At 42.3% G+C, this 19747-nt stretch overlaps 1 protein-coding gene across 2 annotated transcripts in view; it reads left to right on the forward strand.

Moving 5' to 3' along the window:
- The window catches only part of zdhhc9 (zinc finger DHHC-type palmitoyltransferase 9), a 75452-nt gene that overhangs the window by 18897 nt on the left and 36808 nt on the right, over positions 1-19747 (forward strand). For both annotated transcript variants that reach the window (XM_033030551.1, XM_033030550.1), the window contains exon 2: positions 19241-19401. In XM_033030551.1, the coding sequence (XP_032886442.1) occupies positions 19241-19401 (161 nt within the window). The remainder of the gene's footprint in view (positions 1-19240; positions 19402-19747) is intronic.

Raw genomic sequence — 19747 nt, forward strand, 5'->3', positions numbered from 1 at the left:
TGGCCCACCGAGTCCGCGATCACGATCACCCATGCACTCGTTCTATCCTACACACTAGGGACAACTTACAGATGCCAATTAACCTACAAATATGCATGTCTTTGGGGTGTGAGAGGAAACCAGAGCACCCAGAGAGAACCCACGCGGTCACGCGGAGAACATACAAACTCCGTACAGATAGCACCTGTAGTCAGGATCGAACCTGGGTCTTTGGTGGTGTAAGGCAGCAACTCTACCGCAGCACCACTGTGCCGCCCATTGTCCTCAAGCTTATGTGGGCTTGTTACATATTGTGTGTATATTATTTATTTATACCTCAATAGTAAACTGGTTTTAGTGTTTCATAAAAATTTCACTGTAAATTTAAAGATCAGGTGTGAAGATAGGCTTGAATCCACTTGTTTTGGCCAAGGTAACTGTTATCTACTGAAGTAAAGTCATAATTATTATATGAATTTCATGCTATATTTTGAATAACATTGAATAATGCTATTCTTTTAGATTATTACTTTGATTAATCAATGTATTTACGCATAATTCATTCAAGCTATTTATTTTTTCCTTGTTTGGCGTTGTGTAAATAAATGAAGCAAGAGTAAATTGCTAGATGTTGTGGCAGGTTCCCAAAAGCTATGTCTCATGGTTGATCATTATCCCTGTATTAAACCTTAATAAACGTTTTAATTAAAATGTTGTTGAAATCCTATTCTGGTGATTGGACGAGTTTCAGTATTAATTCCAAGTCCTGTAGAATGTAAATCTATTTCTGCAGTTCTTTTCTTATCTTAGATTTGTAATAACATACAGGAAGACCAATCAGCCCATTGGAGCCATGCTAGCTCCAAGGGGAGTACTTTTCTTGATTAGTACGGGTGTCAGGGGAGACGTAGGAAAATAGGGTTAGGAGGGAGAGATAGATCAGCCATGATTGAATGGCAGAGTAGACTTGATGGGTCGAATGGCCTAATACTGCTCCTATTACTTATGGCCTTATGACATAATGCCATTAGTCCCACTTCCCTCTATATTTCCTGGTACCTTGCAATTTATTCTCTGTAATACATGTTATCATCCCACTTTGATTATTTTGCAATTAACCTACACCAAGGGGTCATTATAATGGATAATTAACCTACCTGCTCATCGTTGTGAGGTAGGGCAATGGCAGAGGTCCACCTGGTAATTGAAAGAGTGTGCATTCTCCAAACAGAATTGACCGCGGGAGAGCAAAGAAGGAAGCGATTTGAACTTTTTTTTCGCCTTCCATCACAGTGAGGAATGTGGAGGAGTCACTGAGGTGGATGTTCATGTTAAAATGTTTTTTGTGTGTTCTGTTGCTTTTTATTTGTATGACTGACTTGGCAAATTAAATTCCTCGTATGTTGCAAAACATACTTGGCTAATAAAGTATTATTGTGATTGTGTGAATAGATTCCTGGTGATGTGATCTCCTGTATGTGTTTTTGCTGTATTCCTAAGGAAGAAATCACTGGAGAATCAAGTATAGGAAATGCAGGAAGCAAGTTGTGCTTCAATAGGTGGGCAACTTTGCCACTTAAATGTGCAATTTATAGTTGCATCCAAACTGTCGTCACAGGCAGCACGTGCATTGCATGCAATGTTTCTGGTGGTTGCCAACATTTCCCTCCTTAATCCTGACAATTTTGTCTGATATGTATAAAAAAAGATGATCCGTTGAGTTTTGCACCATAACTTCAAAAACAAATATTTTCTGCCATGTTATTGTGTAGCTGGTAACAGTAAGTGTTTTCTAAACAGCTGAAGATGAATATGTGAATTTTGAATTAAGAAAGGTGAAATGGTTGCTTTTAAAGGATTCCTACAGCCCAAATTGTATAATGCTCCAAGGGTTAATCCAAGTTTAAAATTTTACACAGAAACAATGAAAAACAAAAAAATAGAATTTGGTTATGTTGCACCCTGACGTTCTAATCAACATTTAATTGCGTGGATCATTTTAGGTGCTTTGCGGTTAATTATCTATCCAGGAATAGACACAAAGTGCTGGAGTAACTCAGCGGGTCAGGTAGCATCTCTGGAGGAAAAGGGTGTGTGATGTTTCTGGTCGGGACCCTTCTATCGGGTTAGGCAGATTGATGTCTGAGCCTGTCCTGGGCCTTTCCAGGTTTGCACTGCAACTGGGATCACTTGCCCAGCCCACTCAACCAAATATTTTGCTGTGGAATGCTGGAAATGTTCTCAGGAGGAGTGCAGCACTAATGTGCCGCATTTGCTTTCGCCTACGTGTTATGTTGCCAGGGAATATTCCCTACGGGGTTTCCCTCCTTTATGGTTGAAGTAACTTGTCTTTGCATCACTTCTGAGGGGAAAAGAACTTTGACTGTAAACAGGCAGGTGTTTGTGTTTACAGCATTGTATTTCTATGCCCTGAGAAAGATACAGAGTGCAGAATATAGTTCACAACATTATATTGCATCAGTTTCCATAATGTTCCGTTATTGAGGTAGGAATAGGCTTCTCCAGGTCAGTTCAAGCCCTAATGGTTGTAGGAAAGTAGATGTTCCTGAACCTGGTGGTGTGAAATCTTCAGGATTCTTTATCTCCTGAAAGTAAGCAGGCACAGCAGGCAGTGAAGAAAGCAAATGGCAAGTTGGTCTTCATAGCGAGAGGATTTGAGTATAGGAGCCAGGGGATCCTACTGCAGTTGTACAGGGTGCCGGTGAGACCTGCTGTATTGGGTGCAATTTTGGTCTCCTAATTTGCGGAAGGACATTCTTGCTATTAGAAACATAGAAAATAGGTGCAGTAGGCCATTCGGCCTCTTGAGCCAGCACCACCATTCAATATGATCATGGCTGGTCATCTAATCAATACCTCCTTCCTGCTTTCCCCTCCTTAGCCCTAAGAGCTAAATGTAGCTCTTGAAAACATCTAGTGAATTGGCCTTCATTGCCTTCTGTGGCAGAGAATTCCACAGATTCACAACTCTTTGGGTGAAAAAGTTTTTCCTCATCACAGTCCTAAATGGCCTACCCCTTATTCTTAAACTGTGGCCCCTGGTTCTGGACGCCCCCAACATGGGGAGCATTTTTTCCTGCATCTAGCCTATCCAATCCATAAGTATGTTCTATAAGACTCCCCCCTATCCCTCTAAATTCCAGTGAATACAAGCCCAGTCGACCCATTCTTTCATCATATGTCAGCCCCGCCATCCCGGGAATTAACTTGGTGAACCTACGCTGCAGTCCCTCAATAGCAAGAATATCCTTCCTCAAATTGGAGACCAAATCTGCGCACAACACTCCTAGTGCGGTCTCACCAGGGCCCTGTACAGCTGCAGTAGGACTTCCTTGTTCCTGTACTCAAATCCTCTCGCAATGAAGGCCAACGTGCCATTAGCTTTCTTCACTGCCTGCTGAACCTGCATGCTTACTTTCAGTGACTGATGTACAAGGACACCCAGGTCTGGATGCCCCTCCCCTTTTCCTAATCTGACACTATTCAATACTGGTAGACACAAAATGCTGGAGTAACTCAGCGGGCCAGGCAGCATCTCTGGAGAGGAGGAATGGGTGACGTTTCAGGTCGAGACCCTTCTTCAGGCTGATGTCAGGGGACAAAGATAGAATGTAGTTGGAGACAGTAAGATGAGTGGGAGAACTGGGAAGGGGGAAGGGATGAAGAGAGAAAGCAAGTGCTATCTGAAGTTAGAGGTCAATGTTCATACCGCTGGAGTGCAAGCTATCCAAGCGAAATATGAGGTGCTGTTCGTTCAATTTGTGTCGGGCCTTCCTGGAGCGCCAGCATGGGTGTTGTCGGTCAAGTCAAAAGCACAATGAGTGCAGGGCCAACAATCCATTTCATGTCAAGTCAATCCACTTCAAGTCGAATCAAGTCAATCCATTTGAAGTCAAGTCAATCCACTTCAATCCACTTCAAGTCAAGTCAATCCATTTCACGTCAAGTCAAGTCAATCTAATCCATTTCAAGGGCAGGCCAAACAACTCATTGCATTGTCATTTCATTTCCATTTTGCATTGCAGTTTCAAGCACAGGCAGGGCAGTCCAAACAACTCATGGCATTGTCATTTCATTTCCAATTTTGCATTGCAGGTTCAAGCGTAGGCAGGGCAGGCCAAACAACTCATGGCATTGTCATTTCATTTCCAATTTTGCATTGCAGTTTCAAGCACAGGCAGGGCAGGCCAAACAACTCATGACATTGTCATTTCATTTCTAATTTTGCATTGCAGTTTCAAGCGCAGGCATGGCAGGCCAAACAACTCATTGCATTGTCATTAAGGGCTAACAAATCATTTATTGCAAGTACATTGCAGACTCACAGTTCAGTTAATTCACAGCTTAGAATCACAGTTGTAGCCTCTCCCTCGCGGTCTTCCAGAGTGACTGACTCGTGTCCAGGCATCTGGGGCTTTATAGTCCCCCCCCCCCCCCCCCAGAAGGGGCGTTACCTTCATTATGGTGATTGACGGGCGAGAGGATCAATCAGCTGATCTGAAGATTTTTTAAACACTCATAACTTTTTTTATTTTTCATCAATCGGTAAAATCCTCAGGGCTGCCTCAGCGGAGGAGGACTGTGAGTAAGATGGCCAAAAATCATAGCAAAATAGGGTAGCATTTTTTCTAAAATTAAGATACAGTGCAGACAGGAAGTGGTCAAGATGAGACTTTTAGTTATATAGATGTGTTTCTGTCTGACTATAGCAGGAAGAAGAGGATGTTGTCCAGATGGTAGGGATCGTTGATAATAGATTCAGTCAACTTGAGGCATTCATCATTTAAGTGCAAATAACGGTGGGGAGGGCTATGCCTATCATGGGCCAGACAGTACCCACCTCTCTCTTTAGCCTCTTGCATTCTTGGTGTGTTAGAATTGCCATACCAGGCTATGATGTGATCAGTCATGATACTTTCAACAGTGCGTCTGTCAAAGTTTGTTAGATTATTCGGTGATATGCCAAATCTGTTTAATTGTTCATGATAGTAGAGGTGTTGCCGTTCCCTCTTTGTAAATACATGTATGTGCTGGGCCCGGAATAGGTCACCTAAGATGTTAACACACAGGAATTTGCAGCTGCTGACTCTCTCCACCACTTACCTACTCATAAAAACTGATGCATGGTTTCCTGACTTCCCCTATCAGAAAGCAACAATTAGTTCCTTCGTTTTATTGACATGTGAGAGGGTGTTGTTGCAGCACCAGTCAATCACTCAACTATTTCTTTCCTGCATACTGACACCTGTTAGCCTCAATTGGTTAAAATGCACTTGAAACTCTGCAGAACATCTGGTCCATGATGAAGTATATTTTTGGGAAGAGACTTAACACACAGTAATGTGAAAGGAAGGCAGCCAACTAAAATCACTGCGTCTTAATGGGATGATGGCAGTATGGTGTGTGCAGACAAAGACTGATGCTCTCGGAAGAATGAGGAATACCTTTCTTACAGTAAACAATCAGACTTGTACTCTCTTGGAAATGTTATAACTCTAAACAAGTTTATTTTCACCCAGAAAATTGCAAAACATTTTATTTTCATATCTAGGGATGTCAAATGTACTCCTGTTTCAAGTTGCAGTCTAGGTTTTGTCTCCTTATCGTCTCTTTTCTGGCTTACTTACCCTTACTTCAATCAGTCTGAAGAAGGCTCCTGACCTGAAACGTCACCTGTTCATTCCCTCCACTGCTGATCCACTGAGTTTCTCCAGCATTTTGTGGTTTTCTCAAGATTCCAGCGTTTGCAGTTCCTTGTGTCTTCAGTCCAGCTCCTTGCTTACATAACCTAAAAATCAACTTGTTGTCGATGAATGAATGGAACATGAACTAATATTTAATACTTCCTCATCCTGCCTGTCAGTCTTTTAAAATAATGCCTGAGGGTGTTGCTGTCCTGAACATCAAGGAATTAAGTTTCAGAAACTGAGCAAAAGGTGCATTCCAATGCACATTTAGCACAATAAATTGAAAATCTGTTTCTACCTCAAATAGATCAAAAAGTGAGGAAACTGGGGTGTAATCACAGTGAGAATATCAAGTAATTAATACTTGTAAGGAGTAAGTACTAGAAGAATTATGAGCCACTGATCCACTGGACTAAGTGACACATATCACAGAGAAATGTACAAAGTTACAGAAGTAGCAAATTTTGGGCAAGAATTGCAGTTGATCTAAAATTCCTTGGATTCCAAAATAATCGCGCAGAAAGATAAGGATGAAACACACATTCAAGAAAAGTGAGAGGGTGGGATAAAGACAGATCAGTTAACCTGATATCAGGAAAATCTTTAGATTATCAAGAATTAATATATTTTTAAGGATGAAATCAGCAGGATAGTTAGAGAAAACAGGTGGGTGTGGCATATCTGGATTTTCACAACTCCTTGACTGAGATATTGGATATTACACAACGTAAGGGCACATGATTGAGGTTGATAGAAGATTAGTTAAAGGACAGAAAATGCATCATTTATGGTAAGGTATCTATTTTAAGAAATGTTAAGAGGTGTTTAATTGATCTTTATGAAATTTATATGGGAATGTTGGACAAACAAAGAAAAAGATGGCAATGGTATAATTTGTTTACTATTTTTAAATACTTGGAAGTGGAATCAGATATGTCAGTCTGAAGAAGGGTCTCGACCCGAAACGGCACCCATTCCTTCTCTCCAGAGATGCTGCCTGTCCTGCTGAGTTACTCCAGCATTTTGTGTCTATCTTTGGTTTAAACCAGCGCCTGCAGTTCCTTCCTACATACAACAAGTAACCTATGTGGAAAGTGACTGCATTACACAGTACTGAATGGCCAAGGTATATGAATATACAAACACCCTACTGAGCTTTACATAACATAGTTTACCCACTCCTATTCTCACAGTTTACGCACATTTAAAAAAAAATTAAAAGCAACAACATAATCTGTACAAAGTCATATACTCGGTTTTGCTACTAGAACATGCTACAAGGTCAACAATAGTTAGGTATCACTAAAGAGACTGTATCAATTTGAAATATCTTTTTAGCAAGTACCACTTAATTATTAAGGTTGTGAAATATACAACCTTGTTCTTCATCAGGGGAACTTCCAATATTTTAGTGTCTTTGTGATAAGTAGACCTTTAACCATTAAAAAAAAAAGTGTTCTATTGCCATGTTAATAAGCACTGCAGTTATGCAACAATGATCAGGGTGCATTTTGGGCTGTCCATTGGGATCAAATAATCCTCTCTGGATTTGTGTGTTCTGAGGAGGGTCATGGGTCAATGTGAGACCTGCGGACTATTGTACCAATGGGGTAAGCAGTGGCCGAAAAGGCAGACGAAGGCTGACTCTGCAATTTGCTTAATATTTAATCCAAATGCTCAAGATGACCAATTTATTTAAAAAAAAAATTATATCAGTCTTATCCCACCTTTAGTCAGGGGGATCTAGATGAGAAGAACAAGATTAAAATGGCTTACTAATTTATATTAAAACAATTCCTGTGGCTATTCAGACATAAGGCAGGCTTATATCAGCAAGCCATTCTCCTGTTCTGCAGATTGTGTGAAGCAAAAGTGTTGGATGTCAATGATGTGCTCAGAAAAATAAAGATCAACTATGCCTGAAGAAGGAAAGAACCTTCAAAATAACATATCATGCAAAACATCATGTGAGAATAATGGAATTTGAATAATTCAAGACATTATGTAGGGATGAATGCAATCATATGTTGTGCGTTACACAATGTAGCATTGCACAATTTTTCTGAGAAACAATAAAAATACAGATCATTCGTCTCAATGAAGCCAACCTTGAGATTGCAAATCCTGCACGATAAATGACGATGAGAGAGGATTCCTGACACAAAAGCACATATCCATGTTCTCCAGATATGCTGCCAGATCCGCTGAGTGTCTTTCCCAGCACTTTTTGGCTTTGAGGGGAAAAATTATGCATGGTATAAACCAAGTTTCCCGATAGGTATGGGTTTAAATTTATAAAGCAGTATTGAATTCCACCTGCCCCCACCATACCACTCCCCCATCCAGAAATATATTTTGCCCAAGATGTTCATGAAAAACAGGGATGGCATGAACAAATGCCTATGTATGGCTCCAACTCCATCATAAAATTTGCTGACGACACCACGGTGGTAGGACTGATCACTGACCACAACAAATCAGTTTACAGGGAGGAGGTCCAGCACCTGGCAGCTTGGTGTACCAACAACAACCTTGTCCTCAACACACAGAAGACGAAGGAAATCATTGTGGACTACTGGAAGACCAGAGGCGGCAGACACACCCCCATCCACATAAACGGGACTGAGGTGGAGTGTGTCTCCAACTTCAAATTCCTCGGGGTACAAATCTCTGAGGAACTGTCCTGGTCCCTCAACACCGCCAAACTGATTAAAAAGGCGCAGCAGCGCCTCCACTTTCTGAGGAGGCTTAAGAAAGCTCACCTGTCCCCTCAGATCTTGTCCAACTTCTACCGCTGTACCATAGAAAGCATCCTGACCACCTGCTTCAAGGTGTGGTACAGCGGCTGCACCACAGCTGACAGGAAGGCACTGCAACGGGTGGTGAAAACCGCCCATCACATCATTGGTGCCCCGCTCCCTGCCATGGCTGCCCTGTCTGAGACGGGCTGGCAAAATCATTAAGGACCCCTCACACCCCAACCATGGACTGTTTGCCCTCCTCCCATCAGGGAGGCGGTACAGGAGCCTCAGGTCTCGCACCAGTGGGCTAAGGATTATTAAGGACCCCCCCCACTTCTCATCAGTATTATTTATAGTTTATATAATTTATAGTTAAGCTCTTATTCACCAGAATATAGCACATGTCAATCTTTTGCACCTTAACAATTATCTGTATATATGTATATACCTATGTACATACACCATTATATCCGCATTTGTATATATTGTCTTAATCAGCACTTTACAACTTTGCACTCTGGTTAGATGCAAAACTGCATTTCGTTGCACCTGTACTTGTACTATGTGCAATGACAATAAATTGAATCTAATCTAATTAATGTAAAAGAGGGGTGGGTTCTATTGATTCAAAAAAAAAGTTACAACATTGGAGTGAGAGGAGAACCAGGAACATCAAGGACAGAATTTATTTAATTTAAATGAGCGGTTCCTACAAGCTGCTAGGACCAAATATGCAGGGAAGTTTCAGACATAAAAAGAAAAAGTAGTGCTAAGGAGGCTTTCAAAATAAATATTATTTGGCAGATACTGGGATAGAATAAACGGATACTGGGATAGCAATAATATGGAGCACAGAGGGGTAGGATTTTTGACAAGTGTTCAGATATTGTAAGTTTGATGCCAAATGAGGAAAGAAGTATTACTGGATCTGATTCTTGGCAATGAGGACCAACTATCAGCGGCAGAACTTTTAGGGAGTAGCAATTATTTTATAAGATTCAGAAAAGCTGCGAAACAAGATAAGAAACTGTAAGGCAAAAAAAGCCATTTGAATAATAGTTAATTAAGAACAGGAGTAAGCTGCTTGGATCCCCAACAGGTCTGCTTTACCCTTCATGAAGATCGTGGCAAATCTTTTAGTAACCTGAAGTCCCAACACACCTGCTCCAGTAACTTTTAATTCACTTGCTTATCGATATAAAAAATATTCGAACCCTTTGTTCACTGCCCTCTAAAGAAGAATATTTACTAACTTGATAAAGGTTTTAACGAGTGGAGGAAATTAAGTAAGGTTTTGTGTATGCAATTATATGGACTTCCAAAAGGCACGTGGTGAATAGCCTATTTGATAATAGGCATGTCATCGAGAAATAAAGTCCCAGCATCAATTGAAAATTGGTTAAGTGACAGGAAAAAGACTGCCAGTGAAAATTATTATTTAGATTAGATTAGATTAGATTCGGTTTATTGTCATTCAGACCTTTCGGTCTGAACGAAATTTTGTTTCCCTGCAGTCATACATATAATTTAAAAAAATGGCAAAAACACACAATCAACACAAATTTAACATCCACCACAGTGAGTTCACCAAACACCTCCTCACTGTGGTGGAAGGCAAAAATCTTAAAGTCTCTGTCTCTTCCCTCTTTGTTCTCCCTCTGCGCCGAGGCGACGGTTCAAACTCCGCTGCTGTTGCTGCCTCCGCCACAACTCCAGGGCCGAGTCGGGTCTCCGCCGCCGCCGCTGCCACTGCCGCCGCCACAGCTTCGGTGCCGAGCCGGGTCACCGCTGCTGCCGCCGCCCCCGCTACAACTCCAGGGCCGAGCCGGGTCTCCGCTGCTGCCGCCGCCCCCGCTACAACTCCAGGGCCGAGTCGGGTCTCCGCCGCCGCCGCCGCCGCTGCCACCGCCACAGCTTCTGTGCCGAGTCAGGTCTCCGCTGCTGCCGCTGCCGCCGCCGCAGCTCCAGGGCCGAGCCGGGTCCCCGCTGCCGCCGCTGCCGCCGCCACAGCTTCGGTGCCGAGTCAGGTCTCCGCTGCTGCCGCTGCTACAGCTTCGGTGCCGCCAGCTACGCAATTAGGCCTCAGCGCAGACGGAGACGGGGAATACGACCGAAGAAAAAGTCGCATCCCCCGAAGGAAGAGACCAAAGCATGTTTCTCCCACCCCACCCACACACATACACAACTTAATAAAACAAAATTAACTAAGACATGACAAAGAACAAAACGAAATAAAAAAACAGACGGACTGCAGGTGGGCCGCAGCTGTTAAGCCAGCGCCGCCATCTTGAGTGGCACTTGTTTCAGATTGGAGGGTAGTTCAGGCGTCTGTATCAGGGCCACTGCTTTTCTTAATATATATCGATGACTTGGGCATGGGTGCAATTTGACAATCTGTAGAGGGCATAAAATTGGGAGGTTAGTGAACTGTGAAGAAATTAGTAACCGTTTTCGGGAAGGTATTGACAGGTTGATTCATTTGATATTTTTTGGTGATTTAGCTGTAACTGGCTACGTCTCTGATTGCTTTTAAGACACACAAAAGTCCTTAAGCAATGATGAACAATGGGCTGGAACAAACTGATCTTTAGCCAGCTGCCCTCTTTAGACTGGCCGGTTAATTATATCTTTGAGTTTGGCTACTTCCTGACACCTTTGACTGGATGTTGTACTGGATGCTGGAACATCTCATCTCCTACTCCACTCCTGGGCTTGCTGCTGAGACTGGGGCTGGAGCAACCTGAACTGAGAAGCCAGATGCAGTTTGCATGCTTTTCTTCAACTTTACACCAGTTTGGCTGGCGTATGAGGTGCAATCATATTTATTCAGCATATTTCGAGAAACACAAAGCGGAAACAGGCTCTTTGGCACACCAGCTCTGCGCCGACCAGCGATCCTACACCCTATGACCAATTTACAATTTTACCGAAACCAATTAACCTACAAACCTGTACGTCTTTGGGGAGTGGGTGGAAACCAGAGCACCCGGAGAAAACTCACGCAATCACAGGAAGAATGCACAATTTCCATACAGACAACCGGGTCGCTGGCGCTGTAAGGCAGCAACTCTACCACTGTGCCACTGTGCCGTCATGGAAAGGGCAGAAATATGGAAGCAGTTTTATATGCACAATAATTTGAAAGTTACAAGCTTTATTTGGTGCAGTAGAGTTGCTGCCTTAAAGTGCTGGAGTCCCGGGTTCAAGTCTGACTATGAGTGCTGTCTGTACAGAATTTGTACGTTCTCCCTGTGACTGTGTGGGTTTTCTCCCAGTGCTCCAAAACCTCCCACACTTTGAAAACGTGCAGGTTTGTAAGTTAATTGGCTTCTGTAAAATTGTAAATTGTCCCTACTGTGTAGGATAGTGCTAGTGTATGGGGATTGCTGGGCAGCACGGGCTCGGTGGCATGTTTCTGCGCTGAATCTCTAAAGTCTAAAGTAAAGTCTATCCAGTGGCTGTTGTAATATTCAAATGGGAGTGTAGCTTGTTAGAACTCCTGCCATGTGCAACAATTTTTAATGCATTATCCGATGCTCGCTCAACCTTTGCATCTTGTCTTGGGAAACAGCAGCAACAGGAACCATGGAGTTTTATCCAGTCAACAAGTTTTAGATGCTGCTAGAAACCAGGAACTGTTGCATCTTACAAAAAAAAGACACAAAGTGCTGGCGTAACTCTCACCTCACTCAGGCAGCATTTCTAGAGAACAATCTAGGGAAGGGTCCAGACCCGAAACGTCACCTATCCATGTTCTCCAGAGATGCTGTCTGGCCCGCTGAGTTACACCAGCACTGTGTATTTTTTTAAGATGATGCAGCTGGATGGCACAGCAGGAGAGTGATTGCAAGCGGGGTTGTCTGGAGAAAAGCCGTAATGATGATGATCGGTAGACGTGGGCTACATCGGCAAACTTGAAAAATCTGGGAGTCCTTTGCCCTTTGGAAAATGTGTTTCTGAGAGTGAATTCTATTAATAATAATAATATCTTTTATTGTCATTGCACATAAGTGCAACGAGATTTGGTATGCAGCTTCCATCCGATGTCATAACTTAAATAACTAATAAAATTTAGATTTAGATACCCCAAGAACATGGTTTGAAAAAAGAACAGTAAAACAGTCAAAACAGTCAAAACAGACTAAAGTGCAGATGTGTCTGTGCGATGTGACCATCCGAGGGAGACAGTCTATGGGGGTGGGGGGCACTCAGCAGGGCCGGTTCAGAGCCGCTATAGCTCTGGGAATGAAGCTGTTCCTGAGTCTGGAGGTGCGGGCGTAGAAGGACTTGTAACGTCTGCCGGAGGGAAGTAGTTCGAACAGTCCATTACAAGGGTACAAGAGGAGTCTTTATGGATGCTGACGGCCTTCCTGAGGCACCGTGTGTGGTAGATGCCCTCCAAGGCTGGTAGCGGTGTCCCAATAATCTTCTTGAGATCCTGAGAAAGGACAAAGGATTAGAGAAAAACAAAGATGTAGGTGAAATTGGAGGCCAATTCACTGGATGTTTTCAAGAGTTAGATATAGCTCTTAGGGCTAACGGAATCAAGGGATATGGGGGGAAAAACAGGAACGGGGTACTGATTTTAGATGATCAGCCATGACCATATTCATATTCGGCCCTCACAGTTATTTGCAATAGAACCTGAGCCACGCAATTAGTTTTTATGATTTTAATTTAAATTTGCATGATAAATAATTTCATTTACCAGTCCCTAACCTGAATCCATTGACTCTTGCTGGGCTTTTCTCCATCCCCCACCTCTCTTTTCCAGCTTTCTCGCCCTACTCCATCAGTCTGAAGAAGATCTATTCCCTCCAAAGAAAAGGCAGGTATTCTTGTTGAAAGTTCAACTAAGTGTCTGGGTGCTATGGGTTATGGTAACCAAAGCAGGAAAAACTGTTGAAATCTGCTTTGACCTAAATCACTGGCAATTCCTTCTCCCTCACTCCCCCCACCCTCACCTCCTTCCCCCATAGATGCTGTTTGACCTGTTGGGTTCCTATTGCAGTTTCATTTTTGCTCCAGATTCCAGCATCTGCAGTCTCTTGTGTCTCCTAGTTAGATTTCCCTTGTATTTGGCACTGTAGTGGATGCCACAGATATTACATACAGGTTATCACATCCCGAGTCGGGCCCTCACTTAACTTTTTTTTCACTGTTGCCAGCCGGGCAACCTTGGCAGCTTTTTAGGTTGCCGAATGACAGTTTAGGTGGTCATTTAAGACGGCTTGCATGACGCGTGCGATAATGTGCTCGGACGAAGTGCGTAGTTACCAGACGGAATTATGGTCAATGAAGCATTCACGTATTATTTCTGCTTCAAATAAAGTCACAAACTAAACATATTCACCAATCAAGACATGATATATACCACAATGACATGCAGCAAAATTATAATACAGTATTTCAACTCTTTTTACACGTTGCAATGAATGCAATTTATATTATTTCATTCCACTTCCAAGCAAATATGTGGTTGGATTATTCTATGTGACACATCGCTGGTCACAGACTGCGGAGCGTCAGTGACTGACGCCCTTTAAAGCCGTCATTGACGCTCCGCAGTCGCCGAAAATAAATCGCAAGGTGGGACAGGCCCTTTAAGGGAACAACAGCAACAGAACAATTTGCAGCGGTGTCGAACGCCAATCCGCTGCCTGAGCCGCTGGTTCACAAACAAGCAACAACTCCACAGGTCAAGGCAGGAACAAGGATAAGGCAGGGGAAACGCCAGCACAGTTTGCATCAGGCTGTCCGCTGTCCACATCAGCCAACCTTTCCTTCACTTGCCAAATTACTCGGCTTTTAGATTGCCCGGCGGGACTTTAGGTGGCCATTGGCACCCGTGCAACTGTTAATTTCGAGCCCTGCTGGTTGAATGTTGTCTGGGTCTCGCTGCATGCAGGCGCAAACTTGTTCATTTACTGAGAAGTGCCGTCTTTCTTTACAGTCTTCTCTGATGTAAAAGTCGCAAAGTGTACTGATCACGTAAAAACTGTTAGCGACAAATTATATTTGTCATATAAAAATAGCTTTGAACATATTGCACTTAGTCGCATGAAGTGTTAATGTGTTTTTGAAGTGTGAAGAACATTCCGTCTAGCAGTTACTAATCATTCCCGTGTTTTAACACATTGGTAAGGCCTGTATTCTACTGAGAACCTACAGAGGCCTGGATTTTGCAAGCAAAAAAAAAGGTATTTTGTCACGGCCCTTTAACTTGCTGAGTCCAGTAATCTCAACATTATTGGTATGTGGAGTGAAATTATATCAGTTCGACTGGCTTCTGTGATGGCTGGAACCTGTGAAGAAGAGCAAGTTGTGGCTTTACCTTTCCTACTTCCCACTACTGCTGAAGACTACATCTTGAAAATATTAGACTTGTCTTGGCAGAAGAACCAGATCATTTTTCCAAGACATGGACACCCTTCACCGATTACTTACAAGGATAGTACAGCGCAACACAAATTGGGATTTAAATCCAACTATGGGTTGGGTGAGGTGGGTGTGGATGGGACGAGAGGCAGGTATATCACCACTTTTCTCTCTCTTCTTTTTTATCTCTTTTTTTCTTTTTCTTTTTTCTTTCTTTTACCCACTCTATGGCTACACTACTTTGGTAGTCTATGGGTCCTATCTTTGCACATCTCACTTTTTCTCTTTCTTGTTCTTTCTCTTTTCTTTTCCTCTAACTTAATGCTAAAAAGTCAAAATTGAAGCTGTACAATAACTGTACAATTTGATATGCCATTTGTTTTACTCTTGTATATTTGCTTCTAATAAATACAAATTTAAAAAAAAGAAGGCTGCGATGTTCTTGCAGCTCCTCATTCTGTTAGATGTTTTATTTTTCTCTGTTTATTTTCAGAATTTGGGCATTGCTGCAATTGTCAGTACTTGTTGCAGGTCTCAAATTGCCTTTGAGCTGTGGTTGTCAGCTTCTACCCTAAACAATTGCAATGAAGGTACTTTCACAGTGCTGTCCGGCAGGGAATTCCAGGATATGGAACCTATCACAATGAACGACGGGTGACGTAATTTCAAGTGTGTGACATGGATGGGAACCTGCATTTGGTGATATTAGATATGTTTGCTATCTATTTTCATTATGGTGGTAGGAGTGGGATTGGGAGATGCGGTTAGAATAGTCTGGGCAAGTTACTACAGTAGGTTTTGTAGATGGGACGTACTACAGATACTGTAAGCTCGTGGAGGAGAGAATCTATAATGGGATCATTGATAGTGATGTTTCGTTGGGTTGCTTTGTCCTGGTTGATGTCAATTTTCTTACGTGTTGTCAGTGTCGTACTTGTCCAGGCATGTGGAGAGTATTCCATCAAATTTGTTTGTGCCTTGAGATGATGGAGTCTGGAGGTGAGTCACCACTGCAGGATTTCCATCTCTTTTAGTTTAGTTTGGAGATACAGTGCGGAAACAGGCCCCACGGCCCAACAAGTCTGTGCCGACCAGTGATCCCTGCACACTAACACTTTCTTGAACACTGGGGACAATTTCCAATTTTATCAAGTCAATTAGCCTACCAACCTTCGCATCTTTGGAGTGTGGCAGGAAACTGGAGCACTCAGAAAACACCCTGCAGGTCACGGGAAGAACGTACAAACTCTGTACAGGCAGCACCTGTAGTCAGGATTGAACCAGGGTACTATAAGGCAGCAACTCTAAACTGCGCAACCGTACTGCCTAGTATTTGACCTGCTCTCGTATTTCTGTGATTTGTCCAATTGCATTTCCAACTCCAACCACAGCTAATTTGGCAGGAGTTTGCAAGCTTGAACTGTTTCATTGGTTATGGGTATCTTTGTCATTAGCATGCTCTTTATACAGTATTGCATGCATGTAAATCTGAGTGGCTTGGGTATGTTGACATTTTTAGAAAGGCCTATTTATTGCATGCATCTCTAGATTTTCCACTTGTCCCCTGACTTGACATTCATGGTGAAAGAATAAGCGATGCTACTGCGGGACTGCAGTATCGGCAGATGCCTGATTTTTATCTGCTAGTATTAGTAAATAATTATCCCATTTTACGCGATGTGGTGGTTTGTCATTCCGTATGAACTTGTCTCCCAAGTCTGTGCAGAACAATTACTTAAACATTGAGCTTAGACTTCAGCTGAACTGCAAGCATGCTATAAACAATACAACATGATAAAATCAGTCTCTTAATATACTTGCTGCCCACCAACCTTATGGTAATAATTTCCTAAGTAGTTCACAGGACCTGCACCAGAACAGTACTATAAAACATGGTTATAAATTGCTAAAACGTCCCTGCTGTTAATTTGGGAGCAGCTGCACGATTCCTGGTTTTGGCTTTGTATTTCTGCTTCCTACCTTCGTTAGAACTGATATCTGGCCCATAGTTCAGAAGCTATAGGTGGATACAGTTGAGGGGCGCGGGGGGGGGGGGGGGTGTATTGGCAGGTGGTTGGACAAAGGCTGGAGATGAAAACACAAGAGTTAAGGCGAGAAGATGTGTGAAATGTGAAGCCGGAGGAAGGAATATGGGTGGAAATTCAGATGGGGCACAGAGAAGAGGGGAAAAAGGGGGGGGGGGGGGGGGGGGGGGGGTTAGTAGGTTAATTACCTAAAATTGGATAATTCACTGTTCATACCATTTGGGTTGTGAGTTACCTAAGCAGAGTTAAAATGGGTAGCAACTGTGGCATCCAGCAGGCTTTGACAAACTGAGAGCAGGTGTTGAACAAAATGGTCAACTGTCTGCCTATGATCTCGCCGATGTAAAGGAGACCACATTGGGAGCATTGAATGTAGTAGAAGAGGTTGGGGGAGGTGCATGTGAACTTCTGTCTCACTTGCTCACCTGGAAGGACTGCGAGGTCCCTGAGATGGATATGATGGGGGTATTGCAACAGGTGTTGTATCTGCTGTGGTTGCAGGTACCTGGGGAGGTGGTGGTTTGGGTGGGAAGGGATGAGTAAACCAGGGAGTTGCAGAGCAAGTCTCTGTGGAGAGCAGAAAGAGATGGGGATGGGAAGATGTGACTGGTGATGTTATCATGTGGAAGGTGGTGGAAACTTCGGAGATCGATGTGCGGGTGAATGATACGGACCAGGAGAACTCTACCCTTGATCCGTCGAGGGGGAGCGAGAACTGAACTACAGGATACAGAGGATTTATGGGTGAGGGGGGGAAACCATGTTTACTAAAAAAAAAGACCTCAGATGTCCTAGAGTGGAAAGTCAACACTTGGAAGCAGATGCGTTAGAGATGGAAAAATTAGTTTAGGCGATGGCATTTAGTTTTGTCATTAGCTTTTTGTTGGATTTTTAAAAAAAATCAAAGATGAGGTTATAAACCACAGGGACTTACAGTTGTTTCAATGTCTAACGTGCTCAAACTTCAAGGTTGGTGGAACTGTATACTTGGCTGTATGTTTCTGTTCATTCATGTTCTGATAAGACTTAGGGCAGAAATATTGACTCTCTCTGTAGCTGCTGCCTAGCCTGCTGAGCATTTACTGCTTGTATGCAATTCTTGAACTTATCCATGACAGTACTCTGAAAATTGAATGTTGGCAGAACTATTTCATTGGATATTACATTTTTTTAAAGTTGAAACAAAAAGCATTTCAAATAATTTTGGTGGAGAGAGTCAGAATTTGCATTTAAGATCTGTACTTTTTGATCAAATAGCTGGAGTTTGTTTGGGAAAGAATTTTAGTTTTTTGATAATTAATGTGAACGTTATTGCAATATGTGACCTAGTATAAGAACATATGACTTGCAACAAACAAACTAGACAAACTCAATGGGTCGAGCAGCATCTGGGGGGGGGGGGGGGGGGCGGATTTTCATCTGCATCAGGACTGAGTCTGTTCCAACCTTCACATCCCCCCCTCTCAGATGCTGCTTGACCCATTGAATCTCCTCAGCACATTGCAGATTCTGGAATGCGGGAAAAATAAGTCTATATATTATTGACAGTTTGTTAGTAACAATGACAAAAGGTAATCGCGAGTATTGCAGCAATTACATAAAAGGCATCATACATCACTGAAGGTGATGTAATTAAGCAGATGTTATGCAAAGATGGAGGAGCTGTGTAGTTAAATCATTTGTCATACAATTGAAAATAGAATCATAAACAAGAGAAATTTTGTTGTTACCTTGCTTCTGTTTGCTTTTGGCTATTTTGCCACCAACAATTTATTTTGCTTATTGTGGTTAGTTTATGACATTATTCAAAGTCAGTTTCACATGCCTTGTCTCTTCAAATTTCCATTTAATATCCTAGTGGTATGATGCATTATGAAATTACTGATTCAAAACCCTTTATTCAGTATGTTGTTAATGTGAAATGTTAATCAAAGTAATCACCTTGGAACACCTTTTTTTAGTAAGTTGTACACTGAATTGCACTAAGCCCAATGCTCTCTCTTTAAAAGTCAAAGAATCCTCTTATCAATATTAAGTTTAGTTTATTGAGTTGACTTTGGACAATATTCCAAAGGTGCTGCAGTACAGTAGGAAATACTTTATCAACATCAATATGCCTATAACTGTATTATTGCTGCAGGCATCTTTTAATCTATTTTGCAATTTATAATGTGCATCCACTCATGGGATTAAGGGTTCAATTAATGTATATGCTATATTTGAAAGTATTGTGGTGGAAAGCAGTGGGGTGGCATACGAGGGAGGGTTCAGTGTGATGAGGAAGCAAAGTAATTGTTGATCCAGCATTGATCCTTTCCAATGCCTGTGCAATCTGTTGGTTAATATTTAATGACCACTCTAATTCTCTTTCCATATTTGTTCTCCTAAGGTGCCCGTACTTGGCAATTCATCTTTCCCCTGTCATTCCTGTGTTTGCAATTATCCTCTTCATCTTTGTGATGGCCATGCTATTGCGCACCAGTTTCAGTGACCCTGGCGTACTCCCACGTGCTGAAGCAGATGAGGCCGCGTTCGTGGAGATGGAAATAGGTAAGCACGAACAAGCTTTTATTGTGATCTGCTTTTATTAATTACTTTTCATATGGCAGGGAACAAAATTTGACATTTTTAAAGGAATTTGAGATAACCTTCAAATCATTGTTGGCCAGACCGGTGTAATATTGTGTTGTCTCGCCCCCTGATAATCTGGGTTCAGAAAAAAAAAATTTGGAGTAATGAAACTGAAATTAAAGTTTAGACCATTTCACTTCCATAGCTACAAGAAATTAGTGCAGTGTCTATTTCAAACTGGACTTTAACACTATTTTGATACTGGTTGTTATGCATAAGCTTTCTCGTGTGGGAAGGAGATGTAATTGAAATGTTAGAGAGTGAT

This window comes from Amblyraja radiata, chromosome 12 (genome assembly GCF_010909765.2).
Source record: "Amblyraja radiata isolate CabotCenter1 chromosome 12, sAmbRad1.1.pri, whole genome shotgun sequence".
In the NCBI taxonomy this organism is placed as follows: domain Eukaryota; kingdom Metazoa; phylum Chordata; class Chondrichthyes; order Rajiformes; family Rajidae; genus Amblyraja; species Amblyraja radiata.